Source organism: Microcaecilia unicolor, chromosome 2 (genome assembly GCF_901765095.1).
Source record: "Microcaecilia unicolor chromosome 2, aMicUni1.1, whole genome shotgun sequence".
In the NCBI taxonomy this organism is placed as follows: Eukaryota; Metazoa; Chordata; class Amphibia; order Gymnophiona; family Siphonopidae; genus Microcaecilia; species Microcaecilia unicolor.
The window spans coordinates 149,328,365-149,343,457 of record NC_044032.1 but is presented as its reverse complement, the minus strand read 5'-3'; the positions used below and the strand labels follow the sequence as shown (position 1 = coordinate 149,343,457).

General features: G+C 42.8%; 1 protein-coding gene across 4 annotated transcripts in view; it reads right to left on the bottom strand.

The window, feature by feature from the left end:
- The window catches only part of SLF1 (SMC5-SMC6 complex localization factor 1), a 229,596-nt gene that overhangs the window by 90,270 nt on the left and 124,233 nt on the right, over positions 1-15,093 (bottom strand). For 3 of the 4 annotated variants that reach the window (XM_030193392.1, XM_030193395.1, XM_030193393.1), the window contains one exon: positions 12,456-12,622. In XM_030193392.1, coding sequence (XP_030049252.1) covers positions 12,456-12,622 — 167 coding nt within the window. The remainder of the gene's footprint in view (positions 1-12,455; positions 12,623-15,093) is intronic. The other variant, XM_030193394.1, reaches the window with a different exon arrangement.

The window sequence follows — 15,093 nt, the reverse complement described above, 5'->3', positions numbered from 1 at the left end:
ATTTATTTCATTTAGGAACTTTATCTTCCTAGCATTTGCTGATATGACATTTATCAATGTCAATGGGCTGACAAGCTAGCAGGCAGGGAGGCAGGCAGGTAGGTTGGTAGATGGGCTGAGATAGATGGTAGGTGGGCAGATAAGCAGGCAAGTTGAAGGGCTGATAGCAGGCAGGTTGGTTGATTTGGCTAGCAGGCAGGCAGGCAGGAACAGGTGAGTGCGATGGAGAGCTCAGCAGCAGGACTGGAACAAGCTGGAATAATTTGGAGGTTGGTTGATTGGCTAGTAGGCAGGCATGCAGGTGAGTGCGGTGGAGAGCACAGCAGCAGGACTGGAACAAGCTGGAATAGTTTGGAGCAGAAGACATCAGGGCAGCAGGATTGGAGCAAGCTGGAACAGACGGACTGGAACGAGCTGGATCAGGCGGACTGGAACAAGCAGGAGCAGATGAACTGGGACAAGCAGTGAGAAGCTGGATCAGGCAGACTGGAACAAGCAGGAGCAGATGAACTGGGACAAGCAGGGAGAAGCTGGATCAGCCGGACTGGAACAAGCAGGAGCAGATGAACTGGGACAAGCAGTGAGAAGCTGGATCAGGCGGACTGGAACAAGCAGGGAGAAGCTGGATCAGGCGGACTGGAATAAGCTGGAGCAGATGAACTGGAACAAGCAGGGAGAGGCTGGATCAGGCGGACCACTCAGAGTGGCAGTCATTTACCGCCCCCCTGATAAATCTCTCTCTTCCTTCCTCACTGACTTCGATGCCTGGCTTTCTGTTTTTCTTGATCCCTCATCTCTGTCCCTCATTCTCGGAGACTTTAACATACACGCTGATGACCCATCCGACTCTCACGCTTCTCAGTTCCTCACTCTAACATCCTCCTTCAACCTCCAGCTGTGCTCCACCACCCCTACTCACCAAAATGGCCATTGTCTCGACCTCGTCCTCTCCTCTTCCGGTTCACCCTCCAATTTCCACGCCTCAGCCCTTCCTCTGTCTGATCATCACCTGATCACCTTCACACTTCTTCACCCCCCCAGCCCCGCCCAACATTAACCACTACTTCCAGGAATCTCCAGGCTATTGACCCTCCCGCCGTATCCTCTAGTATTTCTAATCTCCTCCCCTCCATCATGTCCTCCGAGTCTGTCGACAAGGCTGTCTCCGCTTACAATGCCACTCTCTCCTCTGCTCTGGACACCCTCACACCATCCGTCTCCTGTCCCACAAGGCGTACTAATCCCCAGCCCTGGCTGACCACTTGCATCTGTTACCTTCGCTCCTGCGCCTGATCTACTGAATGCCTCTGGAGGAAATCTCGCACCTATTCAGATTTCCTTCAGTACAAATTCCTGCTATCCTCCTTCCAGTCCTCCCTATTCCTTGCCAAACAGGACTACTACACCCAATTGACCAATTCTCTCAGCTCCAACCCTCGTCGTCTCTTCGCCACACTTAACTCCCTCCTCAAAGTGCCCTCCGCTCCCACCCCCCCTCACTCTCTCCTCAATCACTGGCTGACTACTTCCACGACAAGGTGCAAAAGATCAACCTTGAGTTCACTACCAAGCCACCTCCTCCCCTTCACCCTTCAACCCTCTCCCTCAACCAACCAACCCAGGCCTCTTTCTCCTCCTTTCCTGATATCACCGAGGAGGAAACCGCCCACCTTCTTTCCTCCTCGAAATGCACCACTTGTTCCTCTGATCCCATCCCCACCAACTTACTGAACACCATCTCTCAGACTGTCACCCCCTCCATCTGTCATATCCTCAACCTCTCTCTCTCCACTGCAACTGTCCCTGACACCTTCAAGCATGCATTAGTCACACATCTCCTCAAAAAACCATCACTTGACCCTATCTGTCCCTCCAACTACCATCCCATCTCCCTCCTACCCTTCCTCTCCAAAATATATGAGCGCGCCGTTCACAGCCGCTGTCTTGATTTTCTCTCCTCTCAGGCCATCCTCGATCCGCTTCAATCCGGTTTTCGCCCTCTACACTCGACAGAAACAGCACTCTCTAAAGTCTGTAATGACCTGTTCCTTGCCAAATCCAGAGGCCACTACTCCATCCTCATCCTCCTCGATCTATCCGCCGCTTTTGACACTGTCAATCATGATTTACTTCTTGCCACACTATCCTCATTTGGGTTCCAGGGCTCTGTCCTCTCCTGGTTCTCCTCCTATCTCTCCCACCGAACCTTCAGAGTACACTCTCATGGATCTTCCTCCACCTCCATCCCGCTCTCTGTTGGAGTTCCCCAGGGATCTGTCCTTGGACCCCTTCTTTTTTCAATCTACACTTCTTCCCTGGGCTCACTGATCTCATCTCATGGTTTCCAGTATCATCTTTACGCTGATGACACCCAGCTGTATCTCTCCACACCAGACATCACCGTGGAGACCCAGGCCAAGGTATCGGCCTGCTTATCCGATATTGCTGCATGGATGTCCAACCGCCACCTGAAACTGAACATGTCCAAGACCGAGCTTATCGTCTTTCCACCAAAACTCACTTCTCCTCTTCCTCCGCTCTCGATCTCAGTTGATAACACTCTCATCCTCCCCGTCTCATCTGCCCGCAACCTCGGAGTCATCTTCGACTCCTCCCTCTCCTTCTCTGCGCATATCCAGCACACAGCCAAGACCTGTCACTTCTTCCTCTTTAACATCAGCAAAATTCGCCCTTTCCTCTCTTAGCACACCACCCAAACTCTCATCCACGCTCTCATCACCTCTCGCCTTGACTACTGCAACCTACTCCTCACTGGCCTCCCAATTAACCATCTATCCCCCCTTCAATCCGTTCAGAACTCTGCTGCATGTCTTATATTCTGCCTGAACCGATATACTCATATCACCCCTCTCCTCAGGTCACTTCACTGGCTTCCAATCAAATACCGCATACAGTTCAAGCTTCTCCTTCTTACCTACAAATACACTCAGTCTGCAGCCCCTCACTACCTCCCCACCCTCATCTCCCCTTACGTTCCCGCCCGAAACCTCCGCTCACAGGACAAATCCCTCCTCTCAGTACCCTTCTCCACCACCGACAACTCCAGGCTCCGCTCATTCTGCCTCGCCTCTCCCTATGCTTGGAATAAACTTCCTGAGCCCTTACGCCAAGCCCCCTCCCTACCCATCTTCAAATCCTTACTCAAAGCCCACCTCTTCAATGTTGCTTTCGGCACCTAACCTTAATACCTTTCACGAAATCTAGACTGCCCCAATTTGACTACCCCTACTTGACTGACTGTACATTTGTCCTTTAGATTGTAATCTCTTTGAGCAGGGACTGTCCTTCCATGTTAAATTGTACAGTGCTGCGTAACCCTAGTAGTGCTTTATAAATGTCAAATAGTAGTAGTAGTAGTAGTTATCAAGAGGATAATTAAAACCAGTGCATTTTTTCTAGCAAAAAAGGTGCCGGTACTCAAATGCTAGGCCACCCTTCAGGGGTGGGGCGATCACTGAGGGACCCATCCCACAATAGCCAATCTATCACAAGGCAGAACTGGTGTGTAGAGCCTGAGCTCTTTCATTAAACTAGGAGTCCATGGGTCAATTTTAGCAGACAATGGAAAAGGTGACTGTACTCAGCACCCCCAAGTACCCCCTCAAAAAAAGCCCTGATTAAAACCAATCCCCACAAGCAGAGTGAAAAATCAATGAGTAATAAAACTTTTAGGTACAATCTTCATAAATTTTTTGCTTTTTGTTAATGGAGGAATAGACCTCAGAAGCTACTGCAAGCCACAAACTTGGCTAAAAAAAATCTCTTTTTTAAAAATCTAACAGTGTAAAAATTAATTCTAATAACTTCTTAAAGCCCAATGGAGGCCTGCCATTTCACCAGTGGTTTTTTTCAGGGGTTGTTCAAAAGATGCTCTAAAACAAAAACTAAACAAGCTAGATGTGAGAAATCTTTTACTAAAGGCGCGTACCTCACTGCTCTTTTGCAACACATTTGAGGAGTTTGAAGTAGGGTCCAATGCAGATCCATTGTTCAGCCAGCACCAGTTTACTTGGTATGATTACTTTTTTTAAAATCACAACTAGTAAATAATGCATTACTGTAATTAGCGTGCAGCCCTACTTTTAAGTTTACTAGCCTCACTTTTTTTTTTTTTTTAAAGAAGAGAAAACAAAGAGGTACAAAATAGCCACTATAAAGTATAGCTCCAAATGAAAAGCAGACAAAGGAATAGCCACTAATTGACAAAATTAAAATGTATTAATAAAACAACTTTGATACAAGTGTGCCCTATTGTCTTACCACCTTGGTTGTCAAATTAATTTCCCAGTTACACACACCAGCTGGTCATTTTAGTTGTGGATGGAAATAAATGGAATTGTAGTGAGATCCAACAGAAAAAGAGTCCAAAAGAGAAAAAGAGTCCAACAGAAGAAGCTGATGGTGAAAATGGCAAGCCTCTGCTGGGTTTTGAGATAAATAATTAATTTTCTCTTAATATGCACATTTGATTAAAAAAAAGGGTTTTTGTCCTGTGATAGAAGTTGAAAACATACATGGCAGCTAAGTTTCTCGATTACAGTAGCTTCTGAGGTCTTTCCTTCCATTAATAAAAGAGTTTATGAAGATAATATTGAAGGCTCTGTATTTAAAGGCTTATCAGAATGTAAGAACAGCCATACTGGGTCAGATCATACAACCCAGCAATCTGGTCACAAGTTATCTGCGAGAAACCGAAATAGTAGCAACAATCCATGCTATCAATCCCAGGATAATCAGTGGCTTCCCCATGTCTATCTCAATAACAGATTATTGACTTTTCCTCCATGAACTTGTCCAAACCTTTTTTTAAACCCAGAAATGCTAACTGCTGTTATCACATTCTCTGGTAATGAGTTTCAGAGTCTAACTATTCGTTGAGTGAAAAAATATTTCCTCATATGTTTTAAAACCATTTCTATTTAACTTCATGGAGTGTCCTCTAGTCTTCGTACTTTTTAAAAGAGTAAAAAAAAAAAAAATCCACTTTTACTCGTTCTATATCACTCAGGATTTTGTAGACCTCAATCTTATCTCCCCCTCACTTTTCCAAGCTGAAGAGCCCTAACCTCTTTAGCCTTTCCTCATATGAGAGGAGTTCCATCCCCTTTATCATTTTTGTCACACTTCTTTGAACTTTTCTAATTCTGCTACATCTTTTTGAGATACAGCGAACTAGAACGAATGCAATACTCAAGGTGAGGACACATGCCATGGAGCGATACAGAGGCACTATAGTATGTCTGGTCTTCTCATCCCTTTCCTAATAATTCCTGGCATCCTGTTTGCATTTTTGGCCGCCTCCGCTGCACACTGGGCAGAAGATTTCAGTGTTTTGTTTACAATGGCACCTAGAGTTTTTGTTGGGTGCTGACTCCAAAGGTGAACTCTAGCATCTATGATTTGGATTGTTCTTCCCAATGTGCATCACTTTGCATTTGTCCACATTAAATTTCATCTGCTATTTGGATGCCCAGTCTTCCAATTTCCTAAGGTCTTCCTGCAATTTTTCATAGTCCAAATGTGTTTTAACAATTTTGAATAGTTTAGTGTCATCTGCAAATTTATCACCTCATTTGTCCTTTACAGATACAAAAAGACTCCTACTACAGAAGTTTGGGAAAATACTTCCAAAGTTAGGCAACAGTTTAATTTTCCTTGTTTCCTAAATAATTCTTTTGTTCCTATTTTCTTTTGACTAATTTGCTTTTATTTTTAGTCTATTTGAGATAACTGGCAATTTTTTTAACCTTCCAATTTACTTTGCTGTCCCCTTCTCTTCAAGAACTCTCTTGCCCATTATCCCTTCATGCATCCTTTATCAGCAGTCAGCGATTGATGGAAAGGGCTCTGGTCAGTCGGCAGGAGCTGCCACATTTCTCCATGGATGGGGCACTGCCAGTTTCTCTTCCACTAAGCACCGGCACCCCAATAATCAAATGTAAATGCAGGCACTAGAGGCCACTAGCGCCAGACTAGCACCCGCCATTTACCTTCTCAGATATGATCAGAGGGATCTGATGCGGCAAACAGCACCTGCGCCAGGCAACACCCCTATGATCAGAGAACAGTGCTACAATCATAGGAGTGGCATAGCACCTTAACCCTACACCAGCTCAGAGCTGGAATTAGGGTTAAGGCTCCTTCTGTGTTGCACCCCCCCCCCCCCCCCCCCGTCAGTCAAGCAGTCCGGGCTTGCATGTTATCTCTAAGCATAGGGGCGTTATTGCCCCATGCTGTTCTGGAACTAATTTTAGAGCACTATTTGGAACAGTGCAGGGCTTCTGATCATCAGGTCCCAGGCTCTGGCTTTCAGGTGCTTAGGCAACCTGGCACTAAGGATTTCTCCAGCCTTAATGTTTGATATCATTTCTGCGACACAGATGTAATGGAGCTCTCAAGCAAATAAAGCAAGTTAGTGATGGAGAATTCAGAGGTACTGGAATACTTCAATAACAAAAGATTCACTATGAAGAAATATTCAATGGAAATATTTCAGTCTTCAGGGATTATGTATTATCACAAAATGGGATAGATACATCTAGCAGAAGCTAAAAAATAGAAAAAAATGCCAGGCCTGAAACAGATACCGAGATGAAAAGTTCTAGTGTAATGTATGTCTCAAATCCTGCAACAATTAGAGAACCACTTGGGGACCTGAAAGATAGAATCTTTGGTATGGGGACCGGGACCAGGACCAGGACCAGAGAAAACATTTCACTTTATAAAACATAAGTCGACTTCAACTTGATTATATAAGAAAGCTAAGAGATAGATCATCAGATTACAGAGTGGTAGGAGTATGAGAAACAGAACTATATAATAAGCCTTCCAAACAATAGTATGAGATTAGACTAGTGGGTCTCAACTGAAGGTATACGGTGCAAACATCTGAAGATACAAAAGGACAGGAAACACCTATATATTTTGTTTAACTAAGACATAAATTATTTATAAGATAGGATTTTAAATATAGGATTTTATTATTATTTATTACATTTGTATCCCACATTTTCCCACATATTTGCAGGCTCAATGTGGCTTACCAAATACCGTGAAGGCATTCGCCAAATCCGGTACGGGATAGGTACAAAATGTTGTATTAGGATAGGGAAGATAAGATTCAATCAAGTTGGGTTGAGGTAAAAGAGTTCATCAATGTCCAATACGATCTTTAATAGTGAAGTGTTGCAGGGTTGAGTCATTTAAGTTCGGTCATTCGGATATGCCCTTCCGAATAGGTGAGTCTTTAATGACTTTCTGAATTTTAGGTAATCATAAGTTGTTTTCACCACTTGTGGCAATGCGTTCCATAGGCGAGTGCCTATGTAAGAGAAGTTGGACGCATGGGTTGTCTTGTATTTTAGTCCTTTGCAATTTGGGTAATGGAGATTCAGGTAAGACCGTGATGAACTGGTACTATTTCTAATTGGGAGATTGATTAGGTCAATCATGTAATCTGGGACTACTCCATAGATAATCTTATGGACCAAGGTGCAGATTTTGAAAGAGATGCGTTCTTTGATAGGAAGCCAGTGCAATTGTTCACGGAGTGGTGTGGCACTTTGGAATTGTGTTTTACCAAATATCAGTCTGGCTGCTGTGTTTTGTGCCTTTTGGAGTTTCCTTGTGAGTTGTTCCTTACATCCTGCATAGATTCCATTGCAGTAATCAACGTGGCTTAATACCATTGATTGAATTAGATTGCGGAAAACATCTCTTGGGAAGAAAGGTTTTAAACGCTTGAGTTTCCACACTGAATGAAACATTTTCTTTACGGTGGAGTTGACTTGGGACTCAAGTGTAAGATTCCTATTAAGAATGGCACCTAGTATTTTGAAACTATCAGAGATGGGAAGGGAATGCTCTGGAGTGAATAAAGTTGTGGGTTTATAATTGTTGTACTGGGATGAGAGGATAAGGCAATGCGTATTATCGGTGTTCAGCTTCAATTGAAATAAGTTGGCCCAAGAGTGCATGATGTTCAATCCATTTTTGATATCGTTGAAGATTTCTGATAAATCATGTTTAAAAGGGATATAGATTGTAACATCATCAGCATAGATGAATGGATGGAGACCATAATTCGATAGGGACTTGGCCAATGGGATCATTAAAATGTTTAAGAGTATTGGTGATAGAGGTGAACCTTGGGGAACTCCACAGTCTGATTTCCACGATGATGATATATTTGTATTAGATTTAACTTGGTATGACCTGGTGGTCAGAAAGCTTTAAACCAGTCAAGTACGTTTCCACCAATTCCAAAGTGACCTAAAAGTCGAAGAAGTATGCTTTGGTTGGCCATATCGAATGCACTCGACATGTCGAATTGAAGTAGGAGTATGCTATTTCCTAAGGCTATTTCATTCTTGATTTTGGCCAGTAGGGAGACCAGCACAGTTTCGGTACTGTGGGAAGGGCGGAAACCAGATTGAGATTCATGTAATACAGAGAATTTGTCCAAATAGTCAGTGAGCTGTTTGGTCACTAAACTCTCCATCAATTTAACTACAAGTGGGATAGATGCAACTGGTCGATAGTTTGTGATGTCATTTGTTTTTTTTCTTTGCATCCTTCGGTATAGGGGTGTGTAAGATATTGCCATATTCTTCAGGAAAATGACCTTGTTGGAGCATGTAGTTTAAGTATGATGAGAGGTCATTTAAGAATTGATTGGAAGCAGATTTGAGAAGGTAGCTGGGGCATGTGTCCACTTTGCAATGTTTGTTGGAGAATTTGAGAAGAGCTAGAGTTACTGAGTCGGTGGTGAGAGGAGAAAATTTGATCCAGCTACAGTCAGTTGGGCATGAGCCAGAGTTAGAGTCCATATCATTGATGAAATTTGCAATGTCATTGCTATGTTGGGGAAGTGTATTGCGTAATTATATTATTTTATCACAGAAATATTTAGCGAGACTATCTGCAGATGGGGTGTCTGAATTGTTGGCGATAATTGGAGTGGTATCTAATAGCTTACTCATGAGTTGAAATAGTTTCTTCGAATCATCGTATCCTGGGCCTATTTTGGATTTGTAATAAGATCTTTTGGATTGTCTTATAGCATATTTATATTTCTTATGTGCTTGTTTCCAAGCGTTGAGTGAGATATCCTTTAGTTTTCTCCATGCTCGTTCCAATTTCCTAGTTTGTGTTTTGAGTTTTTTTTAATTCATTATTAAACCAAGGGATCAAATTTTGTCTTCTTGTTACTCTTAATTTTAAGGGTGCCATTTCATCTAGTACGTGTTTGCATCTGACATCTCAATCACGGAGGAAATGAATGGAGTCTGTTTGTGGTTTCCACTCCTGATTGTATATCTGTAGCCAGAATACTTCTGGGTCTATTTGGCCTCTTGTGCTGTAAGTTGTGGTTTCTCGTGTATGGTGTGATACCTTCTTCCTCGCGGTCATGGATATGTTTAATGGGTAATGGTCAGACCATGAAATCTCTGTCCATTTGGTATTATTAACTAATATGTCATTTTATGTGGCTAGTTTGTAGGAGAAGAGATCCAATGCATGACCTTTAATGTGGGTAGTTTGCATTAGTGGCCACATGAGATCACATGAATGTAGGAATTCCACAAAGTCACATGCATGAATGGAGTTTGGGTCTTCTAGATGGAGATTTATATCACCCAGTATTAATACATTTGAGTTGGTTACACTAACATTTGAAATGAAGTCCATTAAATTTGATTGACATTCAATCCAGTTACCAGGTGGTCTGTGGAACAAGACACAATTCAGACGATTGTGCAGGGATTTGTTGCAAATCCTGATTGAAGCAATTTCTAACTGGGTTGTTATTGATTCGGTAATAATTTTGGTGGTGAAGTTGGAACGGTAAATGAGCGCTATACCTCCCCCTCTCCTTTCATTCCTGGTCCAGTGAGTAATTTTGTATCCCGGGGGTCATAGATCGAGGATAATAGGATCTTTTTGATCATGGATCCATGTTTCGCTGATGAAAAGTATAATGGAACTACTGATAGAAATTTGCTTCAAGCTTTATGTTGTCATGCAACAAAGAAATTATTATATTTAAAGACTCTCTCAAATGCAGTTCTTATAGCCAGCAGAGGGATAGGTGTGTACATTTCTCTTGACAAACTCTGGCACACCTATTTGCTCATAGGCGCCCGGTATAGGAGGCTAGCCCGGCCTTCCACGCCTGCTGCTTTCTTCCTAGTATTGCCCCTCTCTCCCCCCCCACCTCACCTCCTGCCTTAGGCTGCAGAGGTTTTCCTTCCCTGTCTCCTGTTTCCACCTCTGCCGTTCCTACAGTACTAATTATAAATTAAAGCTGCGCGGGACCATGACTTTCTGCACGCTGCTGCCTCCTCCTCTGAAAGGGGAAGTTATAGCAGAGGAGGCAGGGTCAGCTAGAAGTGGTAGCTGCAGCGTGCAGAGACCCACAGTCCCACACAGCTTTGCTCTATAATTAGCAAGGCAGAAATGGCAACAGGAGGGAGTGAGCCTCTGCTTTTATAGGCACGGCTGTCGGCTCTGCTGGTCACACTCCCTCTGACATCAATTTCCTGTTCCAGAGGGGGAAGGACTGGCAGAGTGTAGGCAGCCTCACCTATGAAAGCAGAGGTTCCGCAGTTTGTTTATTTTTTAAATTGCTGCTGCTCTTTGAGAAGCAAAAGGGTCTGCAGGAAGTTCAGAGAGAGAGTAGAGGTGCTGGTTGAAAGAGGGCAAAGAGAAAGGAGGGAATAGAAGAACTGGGCTGAAGGAAAGAGTTAGAAAGCTGTAGGTAGATGCAATAAAAAGAGAGAAATTGAATAGTAAGAATAAAAGAAATTTGGACAGCGAGGTGGAAAAATAAATAGAATAAAGCTGATAGGAATTCATTGTTGGAGACAGATGTGTTAGAGGAAATGAAGATGACAGGAGGAGAGACATGACAAACAGAGAGAAAACCCTGTGAAGAGAGCTAAGAGAAGACAAAGGAAAGTAGAAACTAAGGACTGGGACTGACACAATGAGAAAAATTGGCCAGACAACAAAAGGTAAATAAAAAGAAATTTATTTTTATTTTAGAATACATCACTGTTCACATGGCCAGTAGGAATATGCTAGACTGAGGAGCTAGGACTGACCAAGAGCCAAGTGTTAGACTACCTGCACATAGTACTGCACATACTATTCTCTTTAGTATATTTTATTATTTTAAATTTTTTGGTACATAATTCCCTGGAGCGTACTCAGTGTACATGATACCATCAGTTACAGAGGTACTATGGGGGAAGCAGCTAGTAGGGGTTCTTCTGTACTGTGCTTAAAAATGCATCTGCTGTCCCTTTCCTGTTGATATAGGTGTTGACCCCTAAGGTTTTTAACTTGACCCTGCCCACCTTTGCCTCACCAAACTTTTGAGTCACCGACCGCCTATGTAATTGCCCTAAGGTACAAGCGGTTGAATCAGCCCACCAGGTTGTAAAGACAAAATGGCATCCGATGTGTAAGCAGATAGTAGGAACTAGCAGAGATTCCTTTGGCATTTGGGACCTGGAAGAAGGTGTCTACATTGGCTATACAGATCAAGAAAAGGAGGCAGTGGTTAAAATGAACTGAAAAGAGAAGGCAACATTAGTCATACAAAAAGGATGAAGAAGCAGCTGTTAAAGGAGTCTGCATGAGCTGGGATGGAGCCTCAAGTTACTTTACTGTAGTTCCATAGGTGGGATGGGGCATGGGATTAAGAGAGTGAGAGAGGTAGATTGGATTTAGGAGGGAGATGGGAAAGAAAAGAAAAGAGAAAGGTCAGCTATGGGTGAAAGCCTAGGGAAGGTGGGATGGCAAAAAGTGCTGGAGTCAGCCCTGGGATGAAGAGAAGAAAAATTATGGGTGGGGGGAGGCAGAGATAGAGTGTGGGTGTGTTGTTGTGGTTAGGCATGGGAGTTGGGGGAGGGGAGAGAAAGCGCTCATGTGCTAGAGACAGGGACCAGAGGAAGGGTTTGTGTACAGTGCCTTCTGATGCATTACTACAATAATTCTGGAAATTCTGCAGCTGATTACTGTAGCTTAAATTATTCAAAGACTAATTAGATTGTATTATTTACTTTGAATTTGCAGAATTGTAAAATATTATCCCCCCCCCCCCTCAAAGAAAAACCAACCCAAGCACATTTTTTAGATATTCCTATATATTGTGAACCTAGAATTTTTGTGAAACTGTTAAAACACATATCTGAAACATGCGATACAGATAGGCAAGGTTGAGGAACCACCGATTTCGACTATAGGTATTCAATGTTTCATCTGCTTAACAATAATATTGAGATGGTATAATTCTGAGGATTATATCCACCCATGTTTAATGAAAAGATACAATTATTTTCCTCCATATCAAGTGTTGTTAACTGATCACTTAATAGTTCTGTTTCTTCAGTACTTTAAAAAAAAAAAAATGTAAACCCTATTCTTACCTCACAAGCATTTCAACCAGAGACCAAGTTCCTCTTACACACACAGGACACTGAAGAAGGTCCAAATAATACCTCAGCATAGAGTGAGACTTCCAGGGAGGGTGAAGATGAAGTAAAGTGTAGAAAATATCAAATATTCGGCTTAGCAAATTTATGCCCAGATTACCCTATTGTAAAAAGAAGAAATAAACATCAGCAAAAACTGAATTTGGCTAATAAAAGCAGAGTCAGAGTCAATTTACTGAATATGAACCAAAGCTAATCTTTGTCTTTGCACATAAAACATTCCCAGCATCTGATCTAATAAGTATTATCTGTACGTGCTGGAGAGGCATAAACCCATATTCCAATTCAATGGTTTATGCCAAACTGCATCATCAAATGTACAGCATACTTTAAAGTGACAAGCATATTAAATTCCCTTCAGTATGAAAAATAGTGTGCCAAAAGTCCTGTCTCATTATTGTCAATTAAGATGTCTGTGTCAAACTGACCACTATTTTTTTGCTGGTGTTTGAGAGGTCCTTGCTGACCTATTTCAGCTATGAATGATTACATGGAAAAAATATCAACAAAGCCCCATTACAGGGTACCCTGAATGTGAAATTTTATAAATGCATTGGAGAAATGTTAGCAAGTCCCTTGGAAAAATAATTTAGGATACATTTTAGTTTACCTGACCACAAAATTGCTCTAGCGAATTCCAGAGATTAGTTCAAATGGAGTGGGGAGAATTATGGCCCACTCATGGCATCCCACATCATTCTAAAAAGGCAAGCCACTCCCTTTATGGTATGGCCAGATGTTGAGGCACTGCAGACCTTACTGAACTATTACAGTGCTAACCATAGAAGCTGGCAGTCCCATTCATCAGTCTCCCCATGAGTATTCATATGGAAGGGTTCAAGAAAATGCAGGTGATCCACAAAGGCCAGTCAAGACTCAAACAGGTTGGAGATACAACCAGTTCATGATCTCCCACATCATCCTAGAGATGGGATCATTCACACCTTAGTACAGCCCAATGCTGGGGATGGGGGAGTTTGTTAAAGAGGCATGTCATTTAGATTAGTGGTTCTCAAATCTGTCCTGGGGGACCACTAGCCAGTCAGGTTTTCATGATATCTCTAAAGAATGTGCATAAACATTTGCATATAATGGAAGTGACAGGCATACAAATCTCTCTCATGCGTATTCATTACAGATATCCTGAAAACCTGGCTGGCTGGTGGTCTCCCAGGACAGGTTAGTGAACCATGGATTTAAAATGCTCCATCTTGGAGGGGAGGCAAGATGGCACCCTAGAGGCAGGACAAGTTAGTCACTCCTCTGATTCTTCCTCAATATGCCAAGGAAACGCAGTGGGAAAGTTACCCCAGCAGCTTCAGCGGCTATACCATCAACTGGGGATCCACTGAGAGAAGGAGAAGCAGCAGCATCTGCTTCCCTGCTTCTGGATAGCAGCGTCTTGCTGATCCCTGAAGTGTGAGTGCCACTGCTGGATCCAGCTGGTCAGAGGGAGAGGGCTGTAGAGGGAGTTTCTTTGAGCCCAGAGGTAATGATTCCATCGGTGAGTCTTCCAGTGGCTGAGACCCCTGCAGAAGCCAAGGCAAACTTGCATAGTGGCCAGAATGGAGCAGGAAGCTTTTCCAGTGGCAATATGACAACTGAATAAGCTGTAACAATGCAGAAAGGGTTTGTTCCACTGCTGGGGACATCGGAAGCTCAGGCCAGACCTACAATTTTTACTTTGGAAGAAATATGGAAAATGAATGTGGCATTAGATCAATCGATTACTACTCAAATGACTTCTGACCACGCAACAATTGTAGGATTAGAGCAGGATTAGATTCAGGAATCGGTTATTTGTTGCACAAAATTCTATAGTTTAATCATTTTTTACTAAAGTATAACTTACGTCTGATATAGATAACAATATTCCAAACATTATAACTTTATCATCCCCCCACCCCAAAACCCTCCCCTCGAACATGCAGACTACGGGGTTAGTCCAATCCACTAGCCGGTACATTACATAGAAAGCACCCTTGCACCAAATTCTATAAAAGCTTTGGATACTGAATGTAGATCTTTGACTACTCTTTCAGCTTCATTGACAAAAGGTGTGGCAAACTTGGGGTGTCTTTTACTAAGGCCTGCTCATGTTTTTAGCGCATGCTAAAACTGTGGGTGCGCTAAATGTTAGAGACGCCCATAGGAATGCATTGCCATCTCTAACGTTTAGTGCGCCTACAATTTTAGCCCACGCCAAAAACGTGAGCGCGCCTTAGTAAGAGACCCCCCCTTAGAATTTAAAATTGAGAACTTGGAGAACACAGTCCATAGACGAAATCTTCGTTTAACTTTCCTAAAATTCCTTGCATTTCTGCTGAGGAAATGTTTAAATGGTATATGCTGGAGGTATTGAACGTGCCTTCAGTCCGGTTTCTATTGTTTTCTATTTGCCATCCTTTAAAAAGAAAGAAGGGTGTATGGGTAGATGTTCGCTTCACTATATCCCAGGACAGTTTGGATTTAACAGCTTTCCTGGAATCTTCTAAAGAAGGGGTTGCTGTACCCTCTACCCTTCTAGTCACAATGATTCAGGACTATGATAGAGATTGCTGAAATTATACTT